Genomic DNA, 26,553 nt, shown 5'->3' with positions numbered 1-26,553 from the left:
TTATTATTATTGCTGTGACATACTGTGTTTTTGTGTCAGTAAAATAATAATAATAATTTAATAATAATAATAATAATAATAATAATAATAATAATAATATTTGTTGTTGTTGTTCGTTCATTCAGTCGTCTCCGACTCTTCGTGATCTCATGGACCAGCCCACGCCAGAGCTCCCTGTCGGCCGTCACCACCCCCATTATTACATTATTAATAATTATTATTGCTGTGACATACTGTGTTTTTGTCAGTAAAATAATAATAAATTAATAATTATATTATATTATATTATTATAATATTATTTATCATTATTGTTATTGCTGTGATATACTGTCTTTTTGTGTCAGTAAAATAATAATATTAATAATTATTATTATATTATAATATATTTATTATTATTATTGCTGTGATATACTGTGTTTTTGTGTCAGTAAAATAATAATAATAAATGAAAACACAGTTTGTCACAGCAATAATAATAATAAATATAATAATATAATATAATAATTATTAATTTATTATTATTATTTTACTGACAAAAATACAGTATGTCGCAGCAATAATAATAATAATAAATATAATAATATAATATAATAATATAATAATTATTAATTTATTATTATTATTTTACTGACACAAAAACACAGTATGTCACAGCAATTATAATAATTATTAATAATATAATAATATTATATTATAACATAATATAATAATTATATTATATTATTATATTTATTATTATTATTATTGCTGTGACATACTGTGTTTTTGTGTCAGTAAAATAATAATAATAATAATGAATTAATAATATATTATTATTATTAATTATTATTATTATTGCTGTGACATACTGTGTTTTTGTGTCAGTAAAATAATAATAATAATAATGAATTAATAATAATATATTATTATTAATTATTATTATTATTGCTGTGACATACTGTGTTTTTGTGTCAGTAAAATAATAATAATAATAATGAATTAATAATAATATATTATTATTAATTATTATTATTATTGCTGTGATATACTGTGTTTTTGTGTCAGTAAAATAATAATAATAATAATAATAATAGTTCCCTCCTGTGTTGCACTGTTATGAATAACTTTTCAATAACTTTGAAGCATAGGTTCTTTTAATTACAATTTTCTAGTAAGAGAAGGGGTATAATAATAATAAATTAATAATAAGGAATGACTTTAGACATACAGATTCTATGCAACTCCATTGGATTCACAAACAACCCACAGTTACACTGGCTAACAAACAAACAAACAAAGGGGAATTACATTGTTACTCAGCATTCACACGCACATTAATCATCATTATAATTTATTTATTTGACCAGTCATATGACCCTTAGATTGTTGAAGGCTTTCATGGTTGGAATCACTGGGTTGTTGGTTTTCGGGCTATACAGCCATGTTCTAGAAGCATTCTCTCCTGACGTTTCGCCTGCATCTATGGCAAGCATCCTCTGAGGATGCTTGCCATAGATGTAGGCGAAACATCAGGAGAGAATGCTTCTAGAACATGGCCATATAGCCCAGAAAAACCTACAACAACCCAGTCATATGACCATTTCAAAATACGAGTGAAAGACAAGGCAAAAAATAAAATAAAATAAAATGCAATGCAATAACAATCTCTTCCAACTGCAAGACTTTCCGGCTGAGAACTCAATTGTCGCCCTGCAGGAAACTTGGTTATTTGCTTCAGAACAACCAATCCAAATTCCAGGCTTTGTCGGATGGCCTAAGCCTGCAATTAAAATTGCAAAATACGGTAGACCCATGCTATGCATTGAGACAGATCAAACCACTCATGAAACTCTTTCATGGCCAAAATCACTGGGGATCACAGGAACTGTCTTCATAGACCTGTCAGCAGCCTATGAGACTGTGAACCACCACCGCCTCCTCCTGAGAAAAATGTATAGTATCACAAAGGACGACCAGCTCACCCGCCTCAGAGGAAACCTGCTACAAAACAGGAGCTTTTTTGTTGAGTTCCAGGGCCAAAGAAGCAGATGGCGGAAACAGAAGAACGGCCTGCCTCAGGGGAGCGTGCTTGCTCCATCCATGTTCAACATCTACCCAAATGACCAGCCACGGCCAGAAGGGACAGAGAGCTTCATCTATGCTGATGATCGTGCCATCACCACTCAAGGAAATCAGCTACCGAACAGGAGCTTTTTTGTTGAGTCCCAGGGCCAGAGAAGCAGATGGCGGAAACAGAAGAACGGCCTGCCTCAGGGGAGCATGCTTGCTCCATCCACGTTCAACATCGACACAAATGACCAGCCACTGCCAGAAGGGACAGAGAGCTTCATCTATGCTGATGATCGTGCCATCACCGCTCAAGCAGGGAGCTTTGAGATGGTTGAACAGAAGCTCTCCGAAGCTCTAGGTGCCCTTACTGCCTATTACAGGGAAAAGCAGCTGATCCCCAACCCATCTAAAACACAGACATGTGCCTTTCACCTGAAGAACAGACAAGCATCCCGAGCTCTGAGGATTATTACCTGGGCAGGAATCCCACTGGAGCATTGCAGCGCACCCAAATCCCTGGGAGGAGTCACTCTGGACCATGCTCTGACCTACAAGAAGCACTGCCTGAACATCAAGCAAAAAGTGGGCGCTAGAAACAATATCATACGAAAGCTGACTGGCACAGCCTGGGGATCACAACCAGACACAGTGAAGACATCTGCCCTTACGCTAGGCTACTCTGCTGCTGAGTACGCATGCCCAGTGTGGAACACATCTCACCACGCTAAAACAGTGGATGTGGCTCTTAATGAGACATGCCGCATTATCACGGGGTGTCTGCGCCCTACACCACGGGTATTGCACCACCTGACATCCGCCAGGAAGTAGCAGCCAATAGTGAAAGGACCAAGGCAGAGACATCTCCAGCTCATCCCTTGTTTGGGTATCAGCCAGCACGTCAACGACTTAAATCAAGAAATAGTTTTCTAAGATCTACAGAGACACTCGCTGGAACACCCCAGCAAGCGAGAGTCCAAAAGTGGCAGGCTCAAACCCAAACCCGAACCTCAATAATATTACAACAGAAGCGACTTGCAGTTTCTCAAGTAGCTCCTGACACACAAAAGACACAAAACAAAACACATGGGACGCTCCAAAAGGATTTGTTCTCGTGACTTAGTCTCTGGTGAAATACTTCACCATTCTTTCTTTCTTTAAATAGGATAATCTACAGACGAAACTTGGTAATTTTTTTCACAAGAGTGTTATAAAATCTGGTATCTTCCAAACAATTAAAAATTGTGGAAAAAAATTGTGAAACTGTTGCAGAGTCTTGGTCACAGTTAGCAGAGATTTAATACCCCAACATCTGCCCTTGAGTAAGCACCCTTGAGCTCCGGCTTTCACCTAAACTCCTTTGGAGGTTGATTCTTCAGTCATTGCTATATATAACTATTTAGAGGCCTGCTAACAGTATATGGAGATACTCACAACCATAGCAAGACGCTCGCACATCCAGGTTGGTGATGGATTACAGTAGCAGAGAAATCATGGCAGAGACAAAGATGGCAGAGAACAAGCACATGGCAATGAGAATGCTGACAGTGGAACTCTCTGCCCCGGAGTGTGGTGGAGGCTTTGAAGCAGAGACTGGATGGCCATCTGTCAGGGGTGCTTTGAATATGATTTTCCTGCTTTTTGGGAAGGGGTAGGACAAGGTCTCTTCTTACTCTATGATACTATATCTGCCATCTCTCCATCCAGCGAGACCCAGCTGTCCTTTTAGGACCACATTTCTGCTTTCTTGACCCTTTCAGAAGGTGAACACATGTCCATAAGAACTGTATTTTTCCACACACTGGAGGCACCTGCAATGCATTCCTATGTAATACAGCATTTTCTACCTGATATGTTGCACATCTTATTCTTGAGTTTAGTAACTCTTAATGATGCTTTCCTTTTTATCTGTGACTTCCTCTTGTTGTACAGGCCTGTGTAATAATTTTGTTGGTGTATTTATTTATTTATTTGCAGTTTTTACAGTGGAGGCCAAGAAAGGTTGTGTTTGTTTGTGTGGGATTCCAAAATGATTATTTGTGGGGTCTTGGAAATCCAAAATGGGTCTTTTCAACGGGTGTCCATTGTCTGAAATGATTCTCTCCGTTCTTTTTGAACTTATAGGATCTTTTGGAGAAGAAGATGAAAATGTAGAAAACGTGACCGGGACTCTTGGGGAGTCGGTCGCTTTGCAGCTGGAATTTCCCTCACCATTTGAAATAATTACTTGGCAGAGAACGAAGGGAAAGGTTTTTGATACCGTTGGCGTCTTGAAGCCGGGAGAGAAATGTTTATCCATCATAACCCTCCCAAGCTTACAAGGGCGACTGAACGTCTCTGAAGACTGCAAGAAGATCGAAATCCTCCGCCTGCAACAAGAGGACTCGGCCACATTCAAGGCTCAGGTCCAAATCCCTCAAAAGAAAGAGCTATTAATTTTCCTCTTCCGCCTCCAAGTCTTCAGTGAGTATTTGGGACCCTTGCCTTGTCCATGGGTCTCCCTTTCCTTCTTAAAGGCCATCAAATAATACGGTTATTTGCCTTCCTCCACGGCTAGCCTTCAGGTCCCGGTGCTTCCCCTGTTTTGCACTCACTGTATTAAACTCCAGAAATTTTGTCTTTGCGGGAGGGAGGGAGGGACATCATCCCTCTAAGGCACATTTGGCTCCAGTTTGGAAATGAATCTCTTATTGTCGAGTCTCAACACATTAAGCGCTGTGTTAGCTACAAAAATAAAGTTTCTAGAGTAGAACAACAACATTCAAAGTAAAGACCGCACAATTAAACAGGAAATAACACTTTCCAAGCAGGAACAGAAAAGGAATGGCCTCCATGCCTGTTGAGCCTTCAGGTCCCGGTGCTTCCCCTGTTTTGGACTCATTGTAATAAATTCCAGAAATTTTGTCTTTGTGGGAGGGAGGGACATCATCCTGCTATAGCACATTTGGCTCCAGTTTGGCAATTAATTGCTCATTGTTGAGTCTCAACCCATTCAACATTGTGTTAGCCACAAAAATAAAGTTTCTGGAGTAGAACGACAATTGTCGAAGTAAGGACTGCACAATTAAACAAGAAATAATGCTTCCCAAGCAGGAACAGAAAAGGAATGGCCTCCCTGCCTGTTGAGCCTTCAGGTCCCGGTGCTTCCCCTGGTTTGGACTCATTGTATTAAATTCCAGAAATTTTGTGTTTGGGAGAGGGAGGGACATCATCCCGCTAGAGCACATTTGGCTCCAGTTTGGCAATGAATCTCTCATTCTCGAGTCTCAACCCATTCAACATTGTGTTGGTTTAATGACTGTTACAATAATTTGGTTATAATTAATTGCTATTGTTTTAACTCTATGTATTTATGGTATTATATTGTGTTATTGATTTGTAGCATCGAATTGCTTCCTTTGTTAGCCGCTCTGAGTCCCCCCTCCCCAGGGGTTGTGAAGGGCGGGGTAGAAATGCTGTAAATAATAATAATAATAATAATAATAATAATAATAATAATAAACCACAAAAATAAAGTTTCTGGAGTAGAACGACAACATCCAAAGTAAGGACCGCACAATTAAACAGGAAATAACACTTTCCAAGCAGGAACGGAAAAGGAATGGCCTCCCTGCCTGTCGAGCCTTCAGGTCCCGGGGCTTCCCCTGTTTTGGACTCATTGTATTAAACTCCAGAAATTTTGTCTTTGTGGGAGGGAGGGAGGGACAGCATCCCGCTACAGCACATTTGGCTCCAGTTTAGCAACGAATCTCTCATTGTCGAGTCTCAACTCATTCAACATTGTGTTAGCCACAAAAACAAAGTTTCTGGAGTAGAATGACAACTGTCGAAGTAAGGACCAAACAATTAAACAGGAAACAGCACTTTCCAAGCAGGAACAGAAAAGGAATGGCCTCCACTACTGTCGAGCCTTCAGTTCCCGGTGCTTCTCCTGTTTTGAACTCATTCGCTCTCTTTTGAATGTTCTTCCAGGGCGTTTGCTAGATTCAGACGTGGAAATCCATTGCAGAGCGATCGGGAATGAGACTTGGCGGCTGGACTGCTCAGCGGGAGAGTCGGAGGAAGGGGTCACGTTCCAGATGGTCGCCAATGGGCAAAAGGAACATTCTGGAAGGACCCTGGATGTCCACGATGGCAGAGGGAAGGGAGAGAACCTGAATATCTCTTGCACAGCCAGGAATCCCATCAGCACCGCCTCCAGCACACGGCCCTTGCGGGCTCTCTGTGGTGAGTACTACAAAATACGATAGAATGAGATAAAGACGCTTTGGGGGACGGAATCCTGGGTCAGTTGCTTTGATCACGAGTGTTGATCCTGCTTTGCAATTCAGCAGCCGCTGCAAGCGATGTAGCTCCGTTCTCCCATTGACTAGTATAAGACATGTTATTACTATGCTAATGAATAAACAATAATAATGTGCTCTTCTTTGTCACACGAGGGACTCTAGTGCAACAGACACAAGCAAGGGCCTATTAATTATAAGAAGAAGAAATGCCCCTTCTCTGTTGCACAAGTCTTTTGTGCAACAGACCCAACCAAGGGCCTAATAATAATCCCCCTATTTGTTTATTTACCTTATTTATACCCCACTCAAGACGGCTTGTCTGTCACACAAGGTTCTTTGATGCAACTGACACAAGCAAGGACCTGATAATAATGATAATGTCTCCTCCTCTGTCGCACGAGGGTCTCTGGTGCAACAGACATAAGCATGGATCTGATAATAATTATGATGGTGTCCCCTTTTCAGTCGCACAAGGGTATCTGGTGCAACACATCCAAGCAAGGGCCTGATCATCATCATCATCATCATCATCATCATCATCATCATCATCATCAGCCCTTCTCTGTTGTGCAAGACTCTGTTGTGCAACAGACCCAAGCAAGGACATAGTAATAATAATGTCCCCTTCTCTGTTGTACGAGGGTCAATGGTGCACAGACCTAAATAAGGACCTGATCATAATTATCATAATCATTCCTTCTCTGTCGCACAAGACTCTCTTGTGCAACGGATCCATAATAATCATAATAATGTCCCCTTCTCAGTCGCACGAGAGTCTTTTACACAACAGACACAAGCAAGGACCTGATAATAATATGCTCTTCTTTGACACACAAGAGTCTCTTGTGCAGCAGACATAGGCTAGGATAATAATGATGATAGTGTTTCCTTTCCTGTCACACGAGGGTCTCTTGTGCAACAGACACAAACAAAGACCTAGTAATTATTACTATTATATGCCCTTTTATGTTGCACAAGCAAGGGTGCAACAGACACAAGCAACAATAATAATTATGTCCCCTTCTCTGTCACACAAGAGTCTCTTGTGCAACAGACACAAGCAAGGGTCTAATAACGATAATAATGATGTCCCTGTCTCTGTCACACAAGAGTCTTTTGTGCAACAGACACAAGCAAGGATCTAATAACAATAATGATGTCCCCTTCTCTGTCACACAAGAGTCACTTGTGCAACAGACACAAACGAGGGTCTAATAACAACAATGATGTCCCCTTCTCTGTCACACGTCTCTTGTGCAACAGACACAAGCAAGGGTCTAATAACGATAATAATGATGTCTCTGTCACACAAGAGTCACTTGTGCAACAGACACAAACGAGGGTCTAATAATAATAATAATAATGATCTCCCTGTCCCTGTCACACAAGAGTCTCTTGTGCAACAGACACAAGCAAGGGTCTAATAACTATAATAATGATCTCCCCTTCTCTGTCACACAAGCGTCTCTTGCACAATAGACACAAGCAAGAGCTGGATCACAATCCCTTCTTGCACTAGTGCTTTGGAGTGGTCCAAATGCTCCCTAAGAGAACAGAGCTCCATCGTTCACAGCAGCTGCTGCTGGAGGACTTTGCCATTCAAGTGTGTTGGTGACTGTTGCACGATTCTAGCTTGCACTAGTGCTTCTCTGTGTTAGCTCTACTTTTGAGGAAGCCTTGCATGAACGCTGTGGCCTGATCTGTCTCTTCCGGCTCTGCCTTTCTTCCCCGCCTTCCATCAGAGTCTCACGAGACGGTAGCTACAACGAAGCCTTCACTCAACAACGGTGAGTGTTCCTCGTGCGAAGAAGCGGCCTTCTCTTGCCTGTCGTTTCAGCCCATCACTCGTGTGTTTGAATGGGATCGTGCCATTTGAAAGGACCCCTGAACGCCATCAAGTCCATTTGAAGCCCTCCCGACAGATGCCCATCCATCCAGCCACTGGTGAAAGGCCTCCAGAGGAATAGTTGGAAGAGGGGCCCCCCAAAGGTCATCTAGACCATTTGGTTATATAACGAAAACCCTCCTGAAAGATGTCCATCCAACTCTATCCGATGGAGAGTCCACTTGTTTCCAAAGGGAGTCCATAGTTGGAAGGAGGCCCCTCAAGGGCATCTAGACCCTATATGAAAGCTCTCCCAAAAGATGTTCATCCAGCCTCACTTCAAAGGGAAGTCCAACTGCTTCCAAGGAAGTCCAATACTATAATGTTCTAATAGTTGGAAAGGGCCCCCAAAGGTCATCTAGACCAACTATATCATGAGGCCCACCCAACCTCTCTTCAAAGGAGTCCATACAACACTCTAATTGTTGGAAGGGGGACCCCAAAGGGCATCTAGGCCATTCAGTCATATAACACAAACCCTCCCGACAGATGTCCATCTGACTTTGTCCAAAGGAGAGTCCACTTGCTTCCAAGGGGTCTCCATAGTTGGAAGGAGGTCCCTCAAGGGCATCTAGACCCTATATGAAAGCTCTCCCAAAAGATGTTCATCCAGCCTCTCTTCCAAGGGAAGTCCAACTGCTTCCAAGGAAGTCCATTACTATCATCTTCTAATAGTTGGAAGGGGCCCCCAAAGGGCATCTAGACCACCTCTATTTGGTCATATCATAAAAGCTCTCTCAAAAGATGCCCATCCAACTCGGTTCAACAGAATCCATCTGCTTCCAAAGGGAGTCTGTAATGTTCATATAGTCAGAAGGGGGCCCCCAAAGGCCACCTAGACCACCTCTATTTGGTCATATAATGAAAGCTGTCCTGAAAGATGTCCATCCAACTCTGTCCAACAGAATCCATCTTCTTCCAAAGGGAGTCCGTAATGTTCTAATAGTTGGAAAGGGGTCCCCAAAGGGCATCTAGACCACCTCTATTTGGTTGTATAATGAAAGCTCTCCCGAAAGATGGTCATCCAGCCTTTCTTCAAAGGGAAGTCCAACTGCTTTCAAGGAAGTCCATTACTATCATCTTGTAATAGTTGGAAGGGCCCCCCAAAGGGCATCTAGACCATTTAGTCGTATAAGGAAATCCCTTCTGAAAGATGTCCACCCAACTCTGTCCAGAGTCCAGCTGCTTCCAAAGGGAGTCCATAATGTTCGAATAGTTAGAAGGGGCCCCCCAAAGGGCATCTAGACCACCTCTATTTGGTTGTATAATGAAAGTTCTCCTGAACGATGAGGGCCTCTCTTCAAAGGGAACCCATAAGGCTCTATAGTCGGAAGGGGCCCCCCAAAGGGCATCTAGACTACCCGTATTTGGTTATATCATGAAAGATGAGAGTCTCTCTTCAAAGTTTCTGCACCCGCTGCTTTCGGGTTTGCCACATCCTGCGTTCCAATGATAAACATGTCAGAAAGGAAGTCGCCCATCAAGGCTTTTTTCCTCTCAACGTTCAACAATATTCTAAAATTCGTAAATATGATTCTATAGCTAGATCCTTATTATTGTTTGTCCTGGTCCGCTCGTATTGCTTCACATCCATAATAGATGTTTTTGAGGGTCCTTTTCCAGCTCCCCAGATGTGTCCCATCCTGCGTTCCATTCCATTAGGCGATCCCTCGTAGTCCGAGGATGATGGTCCTCCAAGTTTGGTGTCCTTTTGGTGGATCCATCGTAGTGTCCGTGAAGCCCTATTCCTGACCCACATGTTCTCCCGCAGTGAGGACATCAGTTTCCAGGTGGAAGGCGTTGGCTTGATGTGCCTTCCTCTTGGCACGTTTTTCTCTCTCAACCTCCACTGCATCCTGTCAGATCCCCAAAATCTGGAGGAAAGCATGAGTCATCGCCATCTTGAAGCCAGGCAAAGACCGTCATGACCCAAAAAGCTACAGACCAATAATGTGCCACCTCTACGAAGTTCTGGAGAGACTTATTTTGCATAGAATTATGGGGGGGGGAAAGACCCATGCTGGCTTCAGGAAAGGCAAAAGCTGCACATCGCAAGTGCTGAACCTGACTCAGCACATAGAAGATGATCCAAAAAGCTATAGACCAATCTCCCTTTACAAAGTTCTGGAGAGACTTGTTCTGCATAGAATTATGGAAAACATAGACCCATGTCTGATCCCACAGCAAGCTGGCTTCAGGAAAGGCAGAAGCTGCACATTGCAAGTGCTGAACCTGACTCAGCACATAGAAGATGATCCAAAAAGCTATAGACCAATCTCCCTTTACAAAGTTCTGGAGAGACTTGTTCTGCATAGAATTATGGAAAACATAGACCCATGTCTGATCCCACAGCAAGCTGGCTTCAGGAAAGGCAGAAGCTGCACATTGCAAGTGCTGAACCTGACTCAGCACATAGAAGATGATCCAAAAAGCTATAGACCAATCTCCCTTTACAAAGTTCTGGAGAGACTTGTTCTGCATAGAATTATGGAAAACATAGACCCATGTCTGATCCCACAGCAAGCTGGCTTCAGGAAAGGCAGAAGCTGCACATTGCAAGTGCTGAACCTGACTCAGCACATAGAAGATGATCCAAAAAGCTATAGACCAATCTCCCTTTACAAAGTTCTGGAGAGACTTATTCTGCATAGAATTATGGAAAGCATAGACCCCTGTCTGATCCCACAGCAAGCTGGCTTCAGGAAAGGCAGAAGCTGCACATCGTAAGTGCTGAACCTGACTCAGCACATAGAGGATGGCTTTGAAAGGCAGCAGATCACAGGAGGTGTCTTCATAGACCTGTCAGCGGCTTATGATACTGTGAACCACCGCCTCCTCCTGAGAAAAATGTATAGTATCACAAAGGACGACCACCTCACCCGCCTCATAGGAAACCGGCTACAAAACAGGAGCTTCTTTGTTGAGTTCCAGGGCCAGAGAAGCAGATGGCGGAAACAGAAGAACGGCCTGCCTCAGGGGAGCGTGCTTGCTCCATCCATGTTCAACATCGACACAAATGACCAGCGATGAGGGACAAAGAGTTTCATCTATGCTGACGGTTGTGCCATCACCACTCAAGGAAATCAGCTACCGAACAGGAGCTTTTTTGTTGCGTTCCAGGGTCAGAGAAGCAGAAGAACGGCCTGCCTCAGGGGAGCGTGCTTGCTCCATCCATGTTCAACATCTACACAAATGACCAGCCACTGCCAGAAGGGACAGAGAGTTTCATCTATGCTGATGATCGTGCCATCACCGCTCAAGCAGGGAGCTTTGAGATGGTTGAACAGAAGCTCTCTGAAGATCTAGGTGCTCTTACTGCCTATGACAGGGAAAACCAGCTGATTCTTAATCCATCTAAAACACAGACATGCGCCTTTCACCTGAAGAACAGACAAGCATCCCGAGCTCTGAGGATTATTACCTGGGAAGGAAGGAATCCCACGGGAGCATTGCAGCGCACCCAAATACCTGGGAGGAGTCACTCTGGACCGTGCTCTGACCCACAAGAAGCACTGCCTGAACATCAAGCCAAAAGTGGGTGCTAGAAACAATATCATACGAAAGCTGACTGGCACAACCTGGGGATCACAACCAGACACAGTGAAGACATCTGCCCTTGGGCTGTGCTACTCTGCTGCTGAGTATGCATGCCCGGTGTGGAACACATCTCACCACACTAAAACAGGGGATGTGGCTCTGAATGAGACATGCCGCGTTATCACGGGGTGTCTGCGCCCTACACCACTGGAGAAATTACACTGCTTAGCCGGTATTGCACCACCTGACATCCGCCGGGAAGTAGCAGCCAATAGTGAAAGGACCAAGGCAGAGACATCTCCAGCTCATTCCTTGTTTGGGTCTCAGCCAGCATGTCAACGCCTTAAATCAAGAAATAGTTTTCTCAGATCAACAGAGATACTCGCTGGAACACCCCAGCAAGTGAGAGTCCAAAAGTGGCAGGCTCAAACCCAGAACCTCAATAATATTACAACTAATAACAATAATAATATGATATTATAATTATATATTTTATATTACATGTAACATTACACGTAACGGGAAGTAGATTGCATCTACCACATACTAACATGCAGATTCTATGAACAGGTCCAAGCACATAGAATTAACCCGCTACTGGGAAAATTACCAACTGATTTTTTTTTTTTTTTTGCAATTAAAAATGTAAATATGATGGCAGGGGGAAGGCAGAAGATGAACAGAAATTCCCATAAATGGGTGTATTTAGTTTTTTAAAATCCACTAATGGGGGGAATTTTGGTGGAAACTTCTTTTGCAGCAAAAGTCAATTCTGCATGAGATTAAATGGCATGACTGATTTTTCTCTTTTCGTTTCTCGTTTCTTATGACACCAAAACGAGAAACGTTCAGGCAAACTGAAAGCAAAAGATCCATGTGGTTTGTTCCTTTTTACAGTTCTGTAAATCCTTCTGTAACAAAAGCTTTGGGGGGAAAAGGTTGCCAAAGAAATATTAAAAATGAAATAAAATAAATATTAAAATAAGAAAAAAATATTTAAAACAATATAAAGTATTTAAAATCAAATCAAACGTTAAAAATAAAATATTAAAAATAAAACATTTCAAACAAGAAAAATATTTTAAATAAAATGAAACATTTAAAATATAATAAAACATTAAAAATAAAAAATTGATATAAGAAAAATATTTAAATAAAAATAAAAATAATTATTGAAATAAGAAAAACAAAATAAAATATGTAATATAAAATAAAACATTAAAAATAAAATAAAATATTTGAAATAACATAAAACCTTAAAAATAAAATATTAAAAATAAAATGTTTCAAATAAGAAAAAAATATTTTGAATAAAACAAAATATTTAAAATATAATAAAACATTAAAAATAAAATATATCAAATAAGAAAAATGTTTAAAATAAAATGAAATGTTAAAAATAAAAATGCTATAAAGTATCAACAATAATATAATATAATATAAAACATATAAAACAAAATATTAAAATAAGATAAGATATTAAAAACAAAATAAAATATTTAATATAAAACATTAAAAATAAAGATAAAACATTTAACATAAAATAAAACATTAAAAATAAAATATTTAAAATAAAAATGCTATAAAATATAAAATAAAACATTTAAAATAAAATATTAAAATAAGATAAAATATCAAAAACAAAATAAAATATTTAATATAAAACATTAAAAATAAAGATAAAACATTTAACATAAAATAAAACATTAAAAATAAAATATTTACAATAAAAATGCTATAAAATATAAAATAAAACATTTAAAATAAAATATTAAAATAAGATAAAATATCAAAAACAAAATAAAATATTTAATATAAAACATTAAAAATAAAATAAAACATTTAACATAAAATAAAATATTAAAAATAAAATATTTACAATAAAATATTTCAAATAATAACATTTAAAATAAAACAAAATATTTAAAATAAAATAAAACATTAAAAATAAAATATTTGAAAGAAAATATTTTAAATGAAAAATATAAAATAATTTAAAATAATATATTTAATAATATATTAAAAGAAAAAAAATAAAAGAAAACATTAAAAATAAAGTAAAATATTTAAAATAAAATATTTAAAGTAAAATAAAACAAAATAAAACTTCCCAGGATTACAGAAATGAACTGCAAATCTCTATCACGCATTTTCAACAATATCTTTTGCAATTTAATTTTACATGACATCTTTCCGCTCTTTTTTTTCAGGAAAGGAAGGCCGTCGCAACGTCATTTTAGGAGTGTTGATTCCCATCGTTTTAATAGTGATTGCAGTTTGTGGAGTGGTTTTGTGTTGTCATTCGAGAAGAAAAAAAGGTAAAGTATTAATCAGGGCTTTTAAATAAAATGTCAATTTATACTGCCGTCAAATAATACAAAACACCCCCAAAAAATCCTTTTGTTAAAATCCTTTTGAGCGTCTTTCGCGGCCAGAAATGGGCTGCATTTTGGATTTCAGTTTTGGGAAAACTTCCATTTATACTATGAAATATCTTGGGGATGGGGCCTAAGCATGATATTAATTTATAATACATATAATAATATATCCTGGAAAATAATAATAACAACAACAACAACAACAATATACTATAATAATATACTATTTATTTATTCATTTATTTGGGGTGCTTCTACCCCGCCCTTCTCAACCCCCAAGGGGGGGGGGACTCAGGGCGGCTTACAAAAGGCACAATTCGATGCCTAACAATTCACAACATACAATGCAATATACAATACACAAATTTAACACATAATATCACAGTTATAACTGATTAACTCAATCAGATAGTAAACTAGCAACTAAAAATACATCTTGTGGTCAGTGTTCACCAAGTCCAAGTCCGTAAACTATTTAGCATTGTCGTTGTCCTTTCCTACTCTGGTCATTATTGGTTGTCTTTGTCCATCTGCCAGCTTACCCGAACGCTTGGTCCCACATCCAGGTTTTTAGCTTCTTCCTGAAGGAGAGGAGGGATGTTGATGTCCTAATTTCCATGGGGAGTGCATTCCACAGGCGAGGGGCCACCACCGAGAAGGCCCTGTCCCTCATCCCCACCAGTCTCGCTTGTGACAGAAGCGGGGCCGAGAGCAGGGCCTCCCCAGGAGATCTTAAACTCCGGGGTGGGACGTAGAAGGAGATGCGTTCGGACAGGTACGCTGGGCCGGAACCGTAAAGGGTTTTGTAGGTCAAAACCAGCACTTTGAATTGTGCCTGGAACTAGATTGGCAGCCAGTGGAGTTGACACAGCAGGGGGGTGGTGTGCTCCCTGTATGACGCTCCGGTGAGTAATCTGGCCGCCCCCCGTTGGACTAATTGACTGTGAGAGCCGTTCAGCAGTGGAACTCTCTGCCCCGGAGTGTGGTGGAGGCTCCTTCTTTGGAAGCTTTTAAGCAGAGGCTGGATGGCCATCTGTCAGGGGTGATTTGAATGCAACATTCCTGCTTCTTGGCAGAATGGGAGTGGACTGGATGGCCCATGAGGTCTCCTCCAACTCTTTGATTCTATGATTCTATGATTCTATGATTCTGAACAGTCTTCAAGGGCAACCCCACGTAGAGCGCGTTGCAGTAGTCTATTTGGGATGTACCAAGAGCGTGGACCACTGTGGCCAGATCAGACTTCCCAAGGTATGGGCGCAACTGGTGCACAATTTTTGTGTAAAAGCTCTCCCGGCCATCGCCAAGACCTGGGGTTCCAGGCTCAGCGATGAGTCCAGGATCCCTCCCAAGATGCGAACCTGCGTCTTCAGGGGGAGTGTAACCCCTTCCGTCCAGCACAGGCTGTAACCCTATGCCCTGTTCGGCCTTACGACTGACCAGTAGGACCTCTGTCTTGTCTGGATTCAGTTTCAATTTGTTAGCCCTCATCCAGTCTGACACAGCAGCCAAACACCGGTTCAAGGGCTGGACAGCTTCCTTGGTGACAGGTGAGAAGGAGTGACAGATTTGGACATCATCTGCATAGAGATAACACCTCAGTCCGAAACTCCGAATGATCTCCCCCACTGGCTTCATGTAGATCAGTGTTTCTCAACCTGGGGGTTGGGACCCCTGGAGGGGTCATGAGGGGGTGTCAGAGGGGTCGCCAAACACCATCAGAAAACACAGTATCTTCTGTTGGTCATGGGAGTTCTGTGTGAGAAGTTTGACCCAATTCTATCATTGGTGGGGTTCAGAATGCTCTGTGATTGTAGGTGAACTATTAATCCCAGCAACTACATCTCCCAAATGTCAAGGTCTATTTTCCCCAAACTGCACCAGTGTTCACATTTGAGCATATTGAGTATTCGTACCAATTTTGATCTTGATCCATCATTGTTTGAGTCCATGGATGTAGGTGAACTACAACTCCCAAACTCAAGATCAATGCCCACCAAACCCTGCTAGTGTTTTCTGTTGGTCACAGGAGTCCTGTGTGCCAAGTTTGTTTCAATTCCATCGATGGTGGAGTTCAGAGTGCTCTTTGATTGTAGGTGAACTATAAATCACAGCAATTACAACTCCCTAATAACAAAATTCACCCCCCCCCCCGCCAACCCCACCAACATTGAGGTTTTTGTGCTAAGTTTGGTCCAGTGAATGAAAATGCATCCTGCATATCAGATATTTACATGATGATTCATAACATACTAAGTATACAAAGTAGCAACAAAAATAATGTTGTGGTTGGGGGTCACCACTACACAAGGAACCGTATTAAGGGGTTGCGGCATTAGGAAGGTTGAGAAACACTGATGCAGATGTTAAACAACATCGAGGACAAGATTGAACCCTGAGGGACTCCACATGACAACGGCTGTGGAGCTGAACAGGTGTCACCCAGTAACACCTTCTGGGACCGTCCCAGCCCCAGTACCCCCGAGCCCCATATCCTCGAGGCGTCCCAGAAGGAGACCGTGGTCAACGGTATCGAAGGCCACTGAGAGGTCCAGCAGAACTAACAGGGACACACTCCCCCTGCCCAGCTCCCGGTGAAGATCATCTACCAAGGCGACCAAGGCTGTCTCCATTCCATGTCCCGGCCTAAATCATTTTCTATATATATATATACACATACATACATATACACTAGGCTTGGGCAATCCATGGTTCTAAATGGTTCTAAAGTACTTACAAAACTAAAGTTCTGGTGGTGAAAATTTCAGAACTCTAACAAAACTCTCAAAATTTAATTATTATTTCATTATTGGTGATTTTTATGACAGAACCAATTAGGGACTGCCACTTATTATGAAATTTTGAGACTTTTGTTAGTGTTCTGAAATTTTCACCACCAGAACTTTAGTTTTGTAAGTACTTTAGAACCATGGATTGACCAGGCCTAATAGATAGATAGATACATCAATAGATAGATAGATAGATCAATAGATAGATAGTTACATCAATAGATAGATAGATAGATAGATAGATAGATAGATACATCAATAGATAGATATATAGATACAGCAATAGATTCATCAATAGATAGATAGATACATCAATAGATAGATAGATAGATCAATAGATAGATAGTTACATCAATAGATAGATAGATAGATAGATAGATAGATACATCAACAGATAGATATATAGATACAGCAATAGATTCATCAATAGATAGATAGATACATCAATAGATAGATAGATAGATCAATAGATAGATAGTTACATCAATAGATAGATAGATAGATAGATAGATACATCAACAGATAGATATATAGATACAGCAATAGATTCATCAATAGATAGATAGATACATCAATAGATAGATAGATAGATCAATAGATAGATAGTTACATCAATAGATAGATAGATAGATAGATAGATAGATACATCAACAGATAGATATATAGATACAGCAATAGATTCATCAATAGATAGATAGATACATCAATAGATAGATAGATAGATCAATAGATAGATAGTTACATCAATAGATAGATAGATAGATAGATAGATAGATAGATAGATACATCAATAGATAGATACATCAATAGATAGATACATCAATAGATAGACAGATAAAAGCCTGGGCCATCCATGGTTCTAAATGGTTCTAAAGTACTTACAAAACTAAAGTTCTGTTGGTGAAAATTTCAGAACTCTAACAAAACTTTCAAAATTTAATTATTATTTCATTATTGGTGATTTTAATGACAGAACCAATTAGGAACTGCCATTTATTATGAAATTTTGAGACTTTTGTTAGAGTTCTGAAATTTTCACCACCAGAACTTTAGTTTTGTAAGTACTTTAGAACCATGGATTGACCAGGCCTAATAGATAGATAGATACATCAATAGATAGATAGATAGATCAATAGATAGATAGTTACATCAATAGATAGATAGATAGATAGATAGATAGATAGATAGATAGATACATCAATAGATAGATATATAGATACAGCAATAGATTCATCAATAGATAGATAGATACATCAATAGATAGATAGATAGATCAATAGATAGATAGTTACATCAATAGATAGATAGATAGATAGATAGATAGATAGATACATCAACAGATAGATATATAGATACAGCAATAGATTCATCAATAGATAGATAGATACATCAATAGATAGATAGATAGATCAATAGATAGATAGTTACATCAATAGATAGATAGATAGATAGATAGATACATCAACAGATAGATATATAGATACAGCAATAGATTCATCAATAGATAGATAGATACATCAATAGATAGATAGATAGATCAATAGATAGATAGTTACATCAATAGATAGATAGATAGATAGATAGATACATCAACAGATAGATATATAGATACAGCAATAGATTCATCAATAGATAGATAGATACATCAATAGATAGATAGATAGATCAATAGATAGATAGTTACATCAATAGATAGATAGATAGATAGATAGATAGATACATCAACAGATAGATATATAGATACAGCAATAGATTCATCAATAGATAGATAGATACATCAATAGATAGATAGATAGATCAATAGATAGATAGTTACATCAATAGATAGATAGATAGATAGATAGATAGATAGATAGATAGATAGATAGATACATCAATAGATAGATACATCAATAGATAGATACATCAATAGATAGACAGATAAAAGCCTGGGCCATCCATGGTTCTAAATGGTTCTAAAGTACTTACAAAACTAAAGTTCTGTTGGTGAAAATTTCAGAACTCTAACAAAACTTTCAAAATTTAATTATTATTTCATTATTGGTGATTTTAATGACAGAACCAATTAGGAACTGCCATTTATTATGAAATTTTGAGACTTTTGTTAGAGTTCTGAAATTTTCACCACCAGAACTTTAGTTTTGTAAGGACTTTAGAACCATGGATTGCCCAAGCCTAATACATACACATAGGGATTTTTTACAACATGCATGGGAGGGGGAATGTTTCTGAAATGTTTGCATTTGCAAAGAAAAGAAAACCACATTGGGGGCAAAACAAAACCGCATTCAGTTTCCACTTCAGCAAAATCAAAGATTAAGATTACACACCTGTTTTGTGTTTTTTCCTGGGTTTCACTTGTGTTTCCTCTTCTTCTTCTTCTTTTTGTTCCTTTTGCAGCTTCCTCCGGCCTTGGAGCAAGTCCTGCAGGTAAACAGCGTTCCTTGTAAACACAAACACTCCCCCCCCCCCCCGCCAGAAGACATTTGACTTTACATTAAATTATATTTTGCATAAACAGGTGGAGAACGCCCTTCTGCAAAACCCCTCCCGACCAGAAGAGTTTTGTGAACTATTTCGGAACATTATCCACAATTATTTTTGGGGATTTTTTTCCAGATTTTAATATATATATATTTGGGTATAATTTGCATAGTCCAATTTGTTTTGGGTACATTTACATATTCAGAAATTATTTCTGGATATCTGCATATTCCACTTTGTTTTGGGTATATTTGCAAATTCCAATTTGTTTTGGGTATATTTGCATATTCAAAAATTATTTCTGGATATCTGCATATTCCAATTTGTTTTGGGTATATTTGCATATTCAAAAAATATTTCTGGATATTTGCATATTCCAATTTGTTTTGGGTATATTTGCAAATTCCAATTTGTTTTGGGTATATTTGCATATTCAAAAATTATTTCTGGATATCTGCATATTCCAATTTGTTTTGGGTATATTTGCATATTCAAAAATATTTCTGGATATTTGCATATTCCAATTTGTTTTGGGTATATTTGCATATTCAAAAATTATTTCTGGATATCTGCATATTCCAATTTGTTTTGGGTATATTTGCATATTCAAAAAATATTTCTGGATATTTGCATATTCCAATTTGTTTTGGGTATATTTGCATATTCCAATTTGTTTTGGGTATATTTGCATATTCAAAAATTATTTCTGGATATCTGCATATTCCAATTTGTTTTGGGTATATTTGCATATTCCATTTTGTTTTGAGTACATTTGGATATTCAAAAATTATTTCTGGATATTTACACATTCCCATTTGTTTCAGGTATAATTGCACAATAACGTTTCTTTTGGGCATATTTGCATATTCAAATGTATGTTGGGATATTTGCACATTAAAGGATTATTTCAGGATATTTACACATTCAAATTTGTTTTGGGTATATTTGCGTATTCAAATGTACGTTGGGATATCTGCATATTCAAAAAAATCCTTCGAGGTATACGCACATTCCCATTTCTTTTGGGCATATTTGCCTATTCAAATTTATGTTGGGATATTTGCATATTCAGAAATTATTTTGGGATATCTGCATTCTACTTTGTTTTGGGTATATTTGCATATTCAAATGTACATTGGGATATTCACATATTCAAAAAATCGAGGTATTTCCACATTCCCATTTTATTTGCTTATTCAAATTTATGTTGGGATATTTGCATATTCAGAAATTATTTTGGAATATATGCATTCTAATTTGTTTTGGGTGTATTTGCATATTCAAATTTGTTTTCCTGGAATATCTGCATATTCCACACGCCTCATAAATAAAAGATATATATTTTTGGAAGAAATGTCTCTGCTTCCTGTTGGCTTCTTTCACGCTTCCTAATCCGCCTCCTCCTTTTTAATACTGATTTGCAAATCAAAACTATTGATTACATTAATTCTTGTGATCTGAACTAATCAATATCACTGATCTCGGCTAATATCCTCACAATATTCCTTCGGGAACAAACGTCAATTGCATCTGGGTTCATTCTGCATCCCAAAGGAAGACTGTGGCGGATTTTGGCTTTCAGAGGACACTTTGGTCAAATAATAATAATAATAATAATAATAATAATAATAGTAATAATAGTAATCAATACCCGAATGGGACTGAGTCCCTCTGCAATTTCTCTTTGCAGAACCCGAAGAATGCAAGAGCATTTATGCCCAAGTTGGAGAGGTTTTCCAGGTGAGTTTCCAGGTGAAAAGATGCATCAAACACATCGCAACAAATAGAGAAATAATAATAATAATAATAATAATAATAATAATAATAATAATAATCTCATTCTAATACTAATAAAAGATACATAGCCACTTTGAATCAAGCGTCCCCTGGGCAACGTCCTTGCAGATGGCCAATTCTCTCACACCAAAACATCAAACATTTAAGCATCCCCTGGGCAACGCCCTTGCAGACAGCCAATTCTCTCACACCAAAACAACAAACATCCACGCATCCTGTGGGCAATGTCCTTGCAGACAGTCAATTCTCTCACACCAAACAATCAAACATCCAGGCGTCCCCTGGGCAACGTCCTTGCAGACTGCCAATTCTCTCATACCAAAACATCAAACATCTAAGCATCCACTGGGCAATGTCCTTGCAGACGGCCAATTATCTCATCCCAAAACATCAAACATCCAGGTGTCCCCTGGGCAACGTCTTTGCAGACGGCCAATTCTCTCACACCAAAACATCAAACATCCAACCGTCCCCTGGGCAACGTCCTTGCAGACGGCCAACTCTCTCACACCAAAACATCAAACAGCCAACCGTCCCCTGGGCAACGTCCTTGCAGACGGCCAACTCTCTCACACCAAAACATCAAACATCCAACCGTCCCCTGGGCAACGTCCTTGCAGACGGCCAACTCTCTCACACCAAAACATCAAACATCCAACCGTCCCCTGGGCAACGTCCTTGCAGACGGCCAACTCTCTCACACCAAAACATCAAACATCCTGGCGTCCCCTGGGCAACGTCCTTGCAGACTGCCAATTCTCTCATACCAAAACATCAAACATCTAGGCATCCACTGGGCAATGTCCTTGCAGACGGCCAATTATCTCATCCCAAAACATCAAACATCCAGGTGTCCCCTGGGCAACGTCTTTGCAGATGGCCAAGTCTCTCACACCAAAACATCAAACATCCAACCGTCCCCTGGGCAACGTCCTTGCAGACGGCCAACTTCCTCACACCAAAACATCAAACAGCCAACCGTCCCCTGGGCAACGTCCTTGCAGACGGCCAATTATCTCATCCCAAAACACCAAACATCCAACCGTCCCCTGGGCAACGTCTTTGCAGATGGCCAATGCTCTCACACCAACACATCAAACATCCAGGCGTCCCCTGGGCAATGTCCTTGCAGACGGCCAACTCTCTCACACCAAAACATCAAACATCCAACCGTCCCCTGGGCAACGTCCTTACAGACGACCAACTCTCTCACACCAAAACATCAAACATCCAGGTGTCCCCTGGGCAACGTCCTTGCAGATAGCCAATTCTCTCAAACAAAACATTAATCATGTAGGTGTCTCCTGGGCAACGTCCTTGCAGACAGCCAATTCTCTCCCACCAAAACATCAAACATCTACGCGTCCACTGGGCAACGTCCTTGCAGACAGTCAATTCTTTCACACCAAAACATCAAACATCCAGACTTCTCCTGGGCAACGTCTTTGCAGACTGCCAATTTTCTCACACCAAAACATAAAACATTTAGGCGTCCTCTGGGCAACATCATTGCAGACGGCCAACTCTCTCACACCAAAACATCAAACATCCAGGCGTTCTCTGGGCAACGTCCTTGCAGACGGCCAATTCTCTGACACCAATGCATCAAATATCCAGGCGTCCCCTGGGCAACGTCCTTGCAGACGGCAATTCTCTCACACCAGAAGCAACTTGCAGTTTCTAAAGTCACTCCTGACACGGAAAATAAAACCCTTAGGGCATCCCCTGGGCAACCTCCTTGCAGACGGGTAATTCTCTCACACCAGAAGCAACTTGCAGTTTCTCAAGTCGCTCCTGACACTGAAAATAATAATAATAGTAATAATACTAGTAATAATAATATAGGAGCCGTGGTGGCAAAATGGGTTAAACCCTTGTGCTGGCTGAACTGCTGACCGGAAGGTCAGAAGTTTGAATCCTGGGAACAGGGTGAGCTCCCATCTGTCAGCCCCAGCTTTCCAGGTGGGGACGTGAGAGAAGCCTCCCACAGGATGATAACACATCCGGGCAATGTCCCTTGGGCAACGTCCTTGCAGACAGCCAATTCTTTCACACCAGAAGCAACTTGCAGCATATTCTCAATTCGCTTCTGACATGATAAAAAAAATGTTTATTATCAAAAGGTGGTCAATGGAGAGGAGAGGCAGCAGACAAATCTATTATTATTATTATTATTATTAGTATTAGTATTAGTATTATTATTATTATTTGCTGGCCAAAGTGGCTGAAACACACAGGTGACCTATGATGTTCTCCAAAATGCATAGGTTATCATGACCATCCTGGTTGGAACACCTGCGTGTTGCAATTCCCCTGACACACCATTTCCGTGTTCCACTCTGTGCTCAGAAACACGCGTGGTTTCCTCTGCTTCACGCCTTTTAACTTCACACGTTAAAAGCCTTTGAAGCTTTCCGCAAAGGAGTAGGCGGCCATGAATAATACGTGACACATTTCCATTCAAGGGTTTCCATGTTCTTCACATTGTTGCTCGCGATTCACAAGCAATAAACTATTATTATATTTCATCTATTATTATTATTATTATTATTACTATTACATCTCTTCAGCCTCAACTTTGGAGCCGTTATCCAAAATCATCATCATCATAATTATTATTAAATCTCATCAGCCTGAACTTCAGAGCAGTCGTCCAAAAATAATAATATTATTATTATTATTATTATTATTATTAATATTACTAATATTATTATTATTATCATTATTATTATATCTTCAGCTTGGATACTGCAGCAGTCACCCAAAATAATAATAATAATAATAATAATAATAATAATAATAATAATATTTCTTCAACCTGAACTTTTGGAGCAGTCATCCAAAATTATTATTATTATTAATATCTTCAACTTGAATATAGGAGCAGACACTCGAAATAATAATAATAATAATAATAATAATAATAATAATTACATCACTTCAACGTGAACTTTGAAGCAGTTGTCCAAAATTATTATTATTATTATTATTTTATAATATCTTCACCCTGAATATTGGAGCGGTCACCCAAAATAATAATAGTAATAATAATAACATTTCTTCAACCTGAACTTTGGAGCAGTCGTCCAAAAATGTTTATTATTATTATTATTATTATTATTATTATTATTATATCTTCAACTTGAAAATTGGCGCACTCAAAATAATAATAATAATAATGATGATGATGATGATGATGATGATGATGATTATTATTACATCTCTTCAACCTGAACTTTGGAGCAGTTGTCCAAAATTATTATTATTATTATTATTATTATTATTATTATTATTATTATTATTATATCTTCAGCTTGAATGTTGCACAGACCCTCAAAATAATAATCATAATAATCATAATAATCATAATAATAATATCTCTTCAACCTGAACTTTGGAGCAGTTGTCCAAAATTATTATTATTATTGTTATTATTATTATTATTATTATTATTATTATTATTTTATTTTTTTTTTCAAGCTGAATTCTGGAGCGGTCATCCAAAATAATAATAATAATAACAATAATATCAGTCTGAATATTGGAAGAGTTGTCCAAAATTATTATTAATAATAATATGATACACGGTAATACAGACATCCATAATAATAATAATAATAATAAGAAGAAGAAGAAGAAGAAGAAGAACAACAACAACAACAACAACAACACACCCAGAATGGCATTGGCTCTTATAGTTTTCTCTTTTCCCCTGAGGACCAGGACGTGCAGAGCTCTCGGCCGAGGACCGCCCCCCAAAAAAAGAAGCCACAAGCCTCACAGACAATTTATACAACCGTGGAACATCCGCCCAAAACGGTATGGAATCTGAAAAAGTCCCTCCATTTTGTTTTTGGTTTGCGGCCGCCATTTTGTTTTTCTAGGCCTAGCATCCCCTCTTTCTCCCTTACACCTAGCAGCCATCTTCTTTCCTATTACTACCAATCTCCATTTTGTTGTAGGCCTAGCAGCCACCATTTTGTTTTCTAGGCCTAGCAGCCACTATTTGGTTTCTAGGCCTAGCAGCCACCATTTTGTTCCAAAGCCTTGTGGTAACCATTTTCTTTCTAAGGTCTATAGCCACCATCTTCTTTCCTACTACTACCAACCTCCATTTTGTTGTAGGCCTAGCAGCCACCATTTTGTTTTCTAGGCCTAGCAGCCACCATTTTGGTTTCTAGGCCTAGCAGCCACCATTTTGTTTCTAAAGCCTTGTGGTAACCATTTTCTTTCTGAGGCCTATCAGCCACCATCTTCTTTCCTATTACTACCAACCTCCACTTTGTTGTAGGCCTAGCAGCCACTCCTGGTCAGTCGCAAGGCCGAACAGGGTATAGGGTTACAGCCTGTGCTGGATGGGGTCGCACTCCCCTTGAAGGCGCAGGTTCGCAGCTTGGGTGTGACCCTGGACTCATCGCTGAGCCTGAAACCCCAGGTTTCGGCGGTGACCAGGGGAGCATTTGCACAGCTTAGGCTTGTGCTCCAACTGCGCCCATACCTTGGGAAGTCTGACTTGGCCACGGTAGTCCACGCTCTGGTTACATCCCGCTTAGACTACTGCAACGCTCTCTACATGTGATTGCCCTTGAAGACGGCCCGGAAGCTTCAATTGGTCCAACGTGCGGCAGCCATGATACTAACAGGAGCGGGATGCAGGGAGCATACAACCCCCTTGCTGCACCAGCTCCACTGGCTGCCGATTTGCTACCGGGCTCAATTCAAGGTGCTGGCATTGGCCTATAAAGCCTTAAACGGTTCCGGCCCAAGATACCTATCTGACCGCATCTCAACCTACGAGCCCACCAGGACTTTGAGATCGTCCAGGGAGGCCCTGCTCTTGATCCCGCCTGCCTCACAGGCACGCCTGACGAGAGACAGGGCCTTCTCGGTGGTGGCTCCTTGGCTGTGGAACACCCCGTGGACATCAGACTGGCTCCTTCCCTGATGATATTCCGCAGGAAATTAAAGACTTGGCTGTTCAAGAAGGCGTTTGAACAAGTAGTGCAATAACTGGTAATGACGACAGGATTGGAACAACGGAAAATGATACTGGATTGTGGTTTAAACGATGAGACGACGTGGAATGGCCTTTTGTATTATTGATATTGTTGATGTTTTTGATGATGATGTTTTTGGTTAATGCTAGATTGATATTTTAGATTGTGTCTTGAATTTTGAACTTGTTCTTGCTATGTTGTACACCGCTGTGAGTCGCCCCCGGGCTGAGAACAGCGGTATAGAAGCAAAATAAATAAATAAATAAATAAATAAATAATTTTGTTTTCTAGGCCTAGCATCCCCTCTTTCTCCCTTACACCTAGCAGCCATGTTCTTTCCTATTACTACCAAC

The 26,553-nt window shown here is 39.5% G+C and overlaps 1 protein-coding gene across 1 annotated transcript in view; it reads left to right on the top strand.

The window, feature by feature from the left end:
* The window catches only part of LOC132764545 (SLAM family member 9-like), a 35,154-nt gene that overhangs the window by 2,316 nt on the left and 6,285 nt on the right, over positions 1-26,553 (top strand). The window contains exons 2-8 of the mRNA XM_067472595.1: positions 4,172-4,510; positions 6,020-6,274; positions 8,076-8,120; positions 13,966-14,073; positions 19,323-19,352; positions 21,097-21,146; positions 24,921-25,022. Of these exons, the coding sequence (XP_067328696.1) occupies positions 4,172-4,510; positions 6,020-6,274; positions 8,076-8,120; positions 13,966-14,073; positions 19,323-19,352; positions 21,097-21,146; positions 24,921-25,022 (929 nt within the window). The remainder of the gene's footprint in view (positions 1-4,171; positions 4,511-6,019; positions 6,275-8,075; positions 8,121-13,965; positions 14,074-19,322; positions 19,353-21,096; positions 21,147-24,920; positions 25,023-26,553) is intronic.

This window comes from Anolis sagrei, chromosome 12 (assembly GCF_037176765.1).
Source record: "Anolis sagrei isolate rAnoSag1 chromosome 12, rAnoSag1.mat, whole genome shotgun sequence".
NCBI lineage: Eukaryota > Metazoa > Chordata > Lepidosauria > Squamata > Dactyloidae > Anolis > Anolis sagrei.
The sequence above is the reverse complement of the archived record's forward strand: the minus strand, read 5'-3'. Positions and strand labels throughout refer to the sequence as shown.